Here is a 9179-nt window from a genome sequence, read left to right on the forward strand (position 1 = left end):
TAGGGCTACTGTTAAAGGTGGAAACCTCATGCCACCATTTCTTTGATAGATACAAGTTTTCAAATAAGAGGAAATATATTGTCACGTTTCATAAGTTATCAATCATCATGGCCCCACGATTTATTAATTTTATTAGGCCTATCCATAATAATAGCATGCATATCCATAAAATTCTTACAGGTTAGTTAATCTTAGTCCTAACCCAAGTCCAATGTAGAATTAAATTGGGATGTTATGTATGTTCTACCATAAGCTATCACACCATAATCACCCCTCAAAATTTGCTAAATAATGTACAATATAATTTTCTTCTTGTTAAATATATATAACTTTATATTTTTAAATAAAAAGTCTAAAAATATCATATGACATTAGTCTAAAACTATCACACCATGCAGAATTCTCCTTTTATTGAATATGCTGATAAGTTCTCTGAATCAGTTTTCATATGAATTATTTGTATTTTTTGTGTTTTAATTCTTTACTTTGACCATATGTATCCTACAAATACAATAATCTCAACATTAGTTCTTAAAACATATCTTATAACTGTTAACTTACAACTCCAACACTAATTTGGATTGGGCTAAATCTTATATGCCTACTCATAAGCAAATCGGGCATGTATATATGTATGTATATATATATATATATATATATATATATGTATATATATATATATATGTATATATATATATATGTATATATATATATATATGTATATATATATATATGTATATATATATATATGTATATATATATATATGTATATATATGTATATACATGTATATATGTATATACATGTATATATATATATACATGTATATATATATATATACATGTATATATATATATGTATGCATATATATATATATATATATATGTATGCATATATATATATATATATATATATGTATGCATATATATATATATATATATATATATATATATATATATATATATATATATATGTATGCATACATATATATATATATATATATATATATATATATATGAATACATATATATATATATATATATATATATATATATATATATGAATACATATATATATATATATACATATATATATATGAATGTATATATATATATATATATATATATATATATATATATATATATATATATATATATATGTATGCATATATATATATGTATATATATATATATATGCATACATATATATATATATAACTTTATATTTTTAAATAAAAAGTCTAAAAATATCATATGACATTAGTCTAAAACTATCACACCATGCAGAATTCTCCTTTTATTGAATATGCTGATAAGTTCTCTGAATCAGTTTTCATATGAATTATTTGTATTTTTTGTGTTTTAATTCTTTACTTTGACCATATGTATCCTACAAATACAATAATCTCAACATTAGTTCTTAAAACATATCTTATAACTGTTAACTTACAACTCCAACACTAATTTGGATTGGGCTAAATCTTATATGCCTACTCATAAGCAAATCGGGCATGTATATATGTATGTATATATATATATATATATATATATATATATATATATATATATATATATATATATATATATATATATATATGTATATATATATATATATATGTATGTATATATATATATATATATGTATGTATATATATATATATATATGTATGTATATATATATATATATATGTATGTATATATATATATATATATGTATGTATATATATATATATATATATATATATATATATATATATATATATATATATATATATGTATATATATATATATATATATGTATGTATATATATATATATATATACATGTATATATATATATATATATGTATGTATATATATATATATGTATATATATATATACATGTATATATATATATACATGTATATATATATATATATACATGTATATATATATATATATATACATGTATATATATATATATATACATGTATATATATATATACATGTATATATATATATGTATGCATATATATATATATATATATATATATATATATATATATATATATATGAATACATATATATATATATATATATATATATGAATATATATATATATATATATATGAATGTATTCATATATATATATATATATATATTCATATATATATATATATATATATATATGTATTCATATATATATATATATATATATATATATATATATATACATGACGACAAGTAGAACTACGAAAAGAACGGTACTTAATGTAAATTGTTCGATGACGACATCAATGGTAAGTTACGAACGAGCTGCATTGAGGTCCGTGCAGGCAGTAGTGTTTGTCGACTTATATGGCCCTGGGTGATGGCTCGGACCGGGCGGAGCCAGAATCCGAACCGAGGCGATAACTCGAGCACGAACCGGAGCCGGAATCGTCGGAGCCGTCGAACAGCTCCGCCAGCCTGTCTCGTACTTCCTCCGGCGAAAACCTCACCGCGCCGCTGCCCTCGAGCACCACTCTCCACTGCTCGTAGAACCCTCGGTACGCTGGAAGCAGCATCCCCCGCACCGCCGCTCTCACCTCCTCCCTCATCTCGGCGTCAGCCACCACCCACCCGGCTTGGGCGGTGCATGCCTCCTCCAGCGCCGCGTTGAACGCACGCATCCGATCCCGCGCCTCGCCCGGCGACACCTCCTCCGCCGTCACCAACGCCAGCACCTTCCCCCACGCCACCCTCTCGTACCCGGCAGCGTGTTGCCTCGCCTTCGCCGCATGCCGCGCCGTCCACTCCTCGCCCAGCATCCCCCACAGCCGGCAAGACCGCACCTTGTTCACTATGTACTGCAGGTTGTTCGCCAGGAAGAGGTATGATAGGCCAGCATCTCGGTACGCGGCCGCCTTGCCGTCGAGCTTGCAGAGCAGCACCAATATGAGCCACGCGAACCGCACGGCGATTTCCGACCCGTGGCCGTCGTCGATGGAGGAGATGGAGGAGGAGAACGCCGGCGAGGACGGCCGCGACTCCGAGTACGAGCTATCGAAGAAGTCGGAGAGGGAGCTCTGGGTACGAAGGGGGAAATCCGCGAAGATCTCAGCGAGGGTTGGCTCGCAGTCGGCGAGGGTAATGACGTAGTCCATCGCGTGACGGGTGAGCGGGTGGATCCCTCCACCGGGAGGCAGCGACTTGGAGTGCTCCTTGTGGATGGCCGCTTCGAAGTCGGCGAGGATGGCGCGAGCGGTCTCGGCGAGCTTGGAGTATGCAGAGAGGGCCTGGTCCCGGACGGCGGCTGTAGACACGAAGGAGAATACAGGTTCGATCTCCGGCAACAGTTCCGAGACGGCTTCGCAGAGATCCAAGATCCGAAACATCTTCTCCGTGGAGCGCTTGCATTTCGCCACCGACTCCGGGAACCGGAGGAACTGCACGGCGGCGTCGCCTGAGATGTCGGCGAAGACGGCCTCCCGTATGGAGTCGGAGCTGGCGAAGACATGGTCCGAGAGGACCCGCTCGCCAGAAAACAGAGTGCTGACGGCCAAGCGCGAGGCGCCGAGCCAAGATCGGATCTTTGGCTCGAGCACCTGCCAATCGAGCTTGTGGACTTGGGACGGGCTGAGCCGCTCGAACCCGAGGCGGTAGAGCCCCTCGTCGACGATGGACTTGCGAAGGACCTTGTAGACCTTGACGCACTCCTTGCCGTACCCGACAGAGATCATGGTCTCGGCGATGGCGTGAAGGTCATCCATGGCGATGGCCGCGGCGCCCTCGACATCGCCCATGGAGTCCCTGGCTCCCCGTACATCGTCGTACTCGGCGTCGTCGGAGGCGCTGGAGTGGGTGGAGGAGCGGGCGGAGACGGACTCGGGATCAAGGCAGTGGCGGTTGGCAGCGAGTATCTGATAGAACTCCTTCTCGAGGCGGCGCATGGCGGTCTGCATTAGGGTCTGGGCGCGTATGAGGGCGGCGTGGGACGACGACTCCGAGGAGGCATCGCTGGAGACAAAGGACAGCATGGCTCGCTGGAGGTCACGGACGGCGGCGAGGTACTCACGGGCCTCTGCGCGGTCCCCGTGGAAGAGGGAGGAGCTCTTGGCGTACGCGGCGTCGTCCGGCTCCCACTTAGCCAGGATGGCCTCGATCGCCGCCACGTCGTCCTTCATGGTGCCGCCCGCGATCAGCTGTTGCTGCTGCATCGGCGGCGGCGGCGTCGTATGAGGAAATGATGCGGGCGATGACGCTGAGGGCGGACGGTCGTGATGGTGGTGGTGGTGGTGGTGCCCGAAGGAATAGGAAGACAACAGGCGTCGCAAACCCTTTATCGTCATCCTCCTTCAACAACTCTAACACTGCAGTCAGTATAGAATTGGAGTAGGAGGAGGAGGAGAAGAGTTCCTTTTTTTTTTTTGTGCTGTTGGCTTAGGAAGAGGACGACTGACACTTAAAGGTAGCAATGTAAAACGTCAACAACGTCATGGGATCATGTGTTGTTCTTGGAATGATTAAGGAGCGTGGAAGGTTCCAAGTCTCCGCCACGGGTCATGGGTTGGCGTACGTTCCATCACTAATTCCACAGTTTCCGGCAACCTTCCTCTGGGTAAAAATTGGAACACGAGTTGGTTATTGCAGTTGGACCAGGTGTTTGGATTCTTGACCGTGACAAGGATCTAACCCCTAAACGTCGAGCACTTGATCTCACGTGAACCGGTGGAGGTGTATCCGAGGAAGAAGGGGCTGTGTTATCAACAGCAATCCATGTCCAGGGAAGGCATGAGAGATCGATGAAGCAGTTTTTGCTGCTTCAGCTGGAACCGGTCAATGGTGATGCTCCGTTCCCGGACGCAAGGAACCTTGGAAGAATTGAAAACTCAATTTTATTTATGATTTGAGTAGATGTGTCGTTGTCGAATGATTTGAAGGTTTGATAAATGATAGGTACAAATTATATTTTAAATGTGTATTGATTGATGTAAGTTTTATTTGATAAAATTATATTTTAAGAATTTATTAAATTTTTTTGATAAATTTACCCTTCTAATATCTTTAATATTTATTCAAAAATAAATATATTTGTATTTAAATTAATAAGTAAATTATATATATATATAATCTCATAAAAAAATTATGGCCCAAATATATATTAAATATAAAATATAATCATAATAATAAATATAAAAATATTTTTAAAATAAATAAATAAAATTTTATCTTATAAAAAATATAAATCGTATTAGTTTCTCGCTAGATTATTTTAACAATCTTATAATTTTAGATAAATTTACATGATACTTTTGAAATTAAAAAAAAAATACAAAATATCCTGTAAATACTGAAATGCCAATACTACCCTCAGATAACATTTGAGCATTTAGCATTATTTTGAGAAAAAAAAAAATCAAATATGAATTGACACTTGAAATGTGCATGGAGCCCTCTTTCCAAATAATTCAACTACAATGATGATGATAACGACGAGGAAGATGACTTATTCTTCCTTGGTTTGCTGTTGCAGGGGGCCGACTAATGATGATGATAACGACGAGGAAGATGACTTCTTCTTCCTTGGTTTGCTGTTGCAGAGGGGCGACTAATTTCCAACACGAGAGAGCTATAGGGTTTGGTTGTGAGTGACAAGGAGTGCACCTAATTTCCATCACTAGAGAGCTTTATGGTTTGGTTGTCTGAACATAGAGAAGAGTAACGAGGAGTGCACGCAAAATCCACCCATTGCCTTGAAAGTTCCGATGGTTGGAATTTGGTCGAACACTTGTGTGGACGGTGGAGCATTCAACCCGTTGATCGCTGCTTCTCATGCAAATTGATCCATCACTGGACAAAACAATGTGATCATACGACGACTCGTACGACTTATATAACTTAGGAAGCCAGTTTTCAAGTCGAATCCCGTTGTTTGTTGAACGATAATTCGGCAATGGCCGTCCAGCAGACGCACACAACCGGCAAATCCTTCCGCATTCCCAAAGTGTTTGGGAGTCAACCAAGGTGGGTCAGGTCAACAAGTCAGCAGCAGCGTTTCAAAATGCTCTCTTTCTGTTCACACCGGGCCTCTTGCCTCTCGAACTTAACCCCTACGCAAGCATTATTGTGGGTTGAGAGGTTATTAGGATACGCTATTGGAAACCTCATCTGGTTTATGTCTTGGAAAAGTTAGCTAGCAATTCTAGAAATCCTGTAGCCGTGATGGACCCAATGAAATGAACAGCAGCTCCGTCGTGATAAAGTCGAAGCACTCACAGACACTCAGAAGCTATGCAATCGTCACACCTACCTTTCGCAGAACTCCAGAAATAATCTTTGTATATAAATAAATATCAGAAGATCATAATACGTAGTGAAATTAAATAAAATCATAATAAAATAAAACACTAAGATATATATGAAAAATCTCTTTCAATGTGAAGGGTAAAAACCATGGGATAAACTAGAGATAATCTACTATGAAAATAATGAATATACAAATCTCAATCTCTTGTCTTAAACCCTAGCAACAATTACAAGAGAATAATTGAGATACAAAGATCATGTCACTGCTTATAATATCTAAAACATCCTCAAGTAATCACAGCAAGAGTCTACTGTAGATTTGATCTAACTTGAGATGAGAACACTGCTAGATGATTGAGAACAGCCTTTCTGCGTTGTCCTTGTCTTCTTCCCTTTCTTTCTCTTCATTTTCTGCCTTGTTTTCCTCCTTTTCTTTGGAATCTCGTGACTGTTTTCTTCTCCCACGTTGCTGCCTTATTTATACCTTTTTCTGCCTCCAAAAATACAGCCACCACACCCCCCTTAATGTTAATTAGGGTTAGGTTAAGAGGGGGTGAGCTGTGGGCTGCTAATCATAGGTGCCCAGCAAGCCAATCACATGAGTGATGACACATGTGACTTGATACAGAATCTTTTTGCTTATTATATTTTGGCGTATATCACTTTATAACTATTGCATAAATGCATATATATATATTGTGATGTCCTTGGATTTGTGCAATGGGAATCGGATCGTGATGAGATCACGATAGTGAGATCGATTCACCTTTAAACACATATCCTAAATAATCTCGGTCATAGGTTACTCGAGAGGGATATCGTGATAACCGGATAGACTGGTGTGCTATATACCCGTCCATATGATGGATGCAGCTGGTCTCATAGCTGCTTGTGTAGGGACACTAGGGATACAGTACAGGTGCTCATTGGAGAATGAGTTCACTGATTGATCCGCTTACGGAATGCTGGATGGTTGATGATGCCTTATTGTCAGACAACGATTCCGTAGTCCTAGTGGTGTATCTGGTCCTTAGACTTGAGACACCAAGGATGTCATGTATGAGTGCTCCACTCTTTAATACCAGACTTATAGGTTTAGCTGTCCCAGATCTAGTACAGTTGGTCATTGGGAGTGGTAGTCGACCTTACGAGGGCTATTGAGTGTCGATAGAGGATCATCCACTCTCGGCGTCATGAGAGGAATATCTCATGTGTTCTTGCTTAAACAAATCCCTGGCCAGGGTCATTCGGGTTGAGGGAGAAAGAGTTCTCCGGGAGAATCCGATTAGAGCGAGACTCGAGTAGAAACCGTATGGGTCTAACAACACCATGCTCGATATACGGTCTCTGGGATATTAGATGGATAAGGGACTATAGGTACACGGTAACTGAGGACAGACAGGTCCAATGGATTGGATTCCCCTGTATCGTCTGGGGACTATGGCATAGTGGCCTAGTACGTCCGTAGTCGATGAGTCGAGTGAATTATTACAGAGATAATAATTCACTGAGTTAGAAGGAGTTCTGACAGGTATGACTCACGGCCAGCTCGATATTGGGCATAGAGGGTCACACACATATAGTAGGCATTGCGATGAGTAGAGGTTCGGATATGAGATATCCGACGGAGCCCTTGTCTTATTGGATGCAGATCCAATACCCACTAGGGGAGGACCCATTAGGGTTTGACAAGGGACCTCTATAAATAGGAGGGATTCAGAGCCCCACAGGCTAGAGAGCTCTTGCTTGCCTTTCCTATTCTCCTCTCCCTCTCCACCTCAGAATAGGCCTGGAGTTTTGAGGAGCGTCGTCGCAACCCTGCTGTGTGGATCACCGCTAGAGAGGAGGACGCTTGACCTCCTTCACCCTCTCCTAAGGATATGTAAGGAAACAAGGATACACGATCTCCCTAGGTAACACAATCTACTCTATACGCAATTTCATGTTTCGCGGATTTTTGCGTACCAATCTTCGCACGACGACGAACATCTCTTTGGGAATCAGAGATTTTGTTTTCTTGTTCTTCCGCTGCGTATGTGATGTCGCCCCCAAATATTTCCCAACAGTGGTATCAGAGCTAGGTTGTTCATGCGAATGATTGGTTTTGAACTGCGTGTGTTGTGTTTAGGAAGAATTTTGACGTCAAAATTGTTGACGCAAAAACAAGGAAGGGCAACAACAGTTGCTTCCCTCGATCTGCGTGCGTGCAGCGCAGCCAAAGGCGGGCAGCACAGGGGCTGCGTTTGCTGCAGCCGGTCGGCGGCCTGCTTGCAACAGGCTTGCTACCGGCGGGGCTGGCAGCCCACGGGCAGAGGCGCCGCAGGGCAGCGGCGCCTGCCGCCGCTGCTCCCGCGGGCGAAACCCCCCCACAGGGGCAGTCGCCCGGCAGGACAACACCGCCTACGGAGGCGGCGGCGCCCGAAGGGGGCGCCCACCCGCAACGGCAGCGCCGCCAGCGGGCATGTCGCCTGCAGGCGAGGGCAGTGCCCTCGCCCCGCCGCACAGGCCGCCGCCGGCAGGGTGGCGGTGGCGGCAGCAACGAAAAGGGGAAAGGGCATTAGGGTTTTCTGGGCAAAAGATAGTTTTGCCCCTTGGAATTTGAGAAATTCCAATTTCTGTCTTTTGTCCAAATTATGAAAATACCCCTATGAATTTAGAAATTCCCTATAATGTCTCTGATTTCAGAAAATATTAATTAATTAAAAAGTTTAGTTGATTATTATTTTTTATTATTATTATCTAGTAGTCCTACATGATGATGATTATTTATACATGTGATGTATGAAGTGTGGACGAATGATCATGGACCGTGTGATGTGTGTACCTATGATTATTATTATTGAGGTATGCGGGCCTCTATTATATTTCTCATTTATTATCGGGCCTGCGTGCCTATGATTAAGTTGTAATCACA

General features: G+C 40.9%; 1 protein-coding gene across 1 annotated transcript; it reads right to left on the reverse strand.

The window, feature by feature from the left end:
• Positions 1-2228: 2228 nt before the first annotated feature.
• Positions 2229-4428, reverse strand: LOC135650847 (exocyst complex component EXO70H1-like). Its single transcript, XM_065170479.1, has one exon. It carries the CDS (start codon positions 4306-4308, stop codon positions 2332-2334), a length of 1977 nt encoding a protein of 658 aa, XP_065026551.1. The 5' UTR covers positions 4309-4428; the 3' UTR covers positions 2229-2331.
• Between the last annotated feature and the right edge of the window lie 4751 nt (positions 4429-9179).

This window comes from Musa acuminata, chromosome BXJ3-10 (genome assembly GCF_036884655.1).
Source record: "Musa acuminata AAA Group cultivar baxijiao chromosome BXJ3-10, Cavendish_Baxijiao_AAA, whole genome shotgun sequence".
Classification (NCBI taxonomy): domain Eukaryota; kingdom Viridiplantae; phylum Streptophyta; class Magnoliopsida; order Zingiberales; family Musaceae; genus Musa; species Musa acuminata.

Bases quoted from the DNA above. Each gene is read 5' to 3' on its own strand.
- LOC135650847 (XM_065170479.1), bottom strand. From the start codon at position 4,308: ATGACGATAAAGGGTTTGCGACGCCTGTTGTCTTCCTATTCCTTCGGG.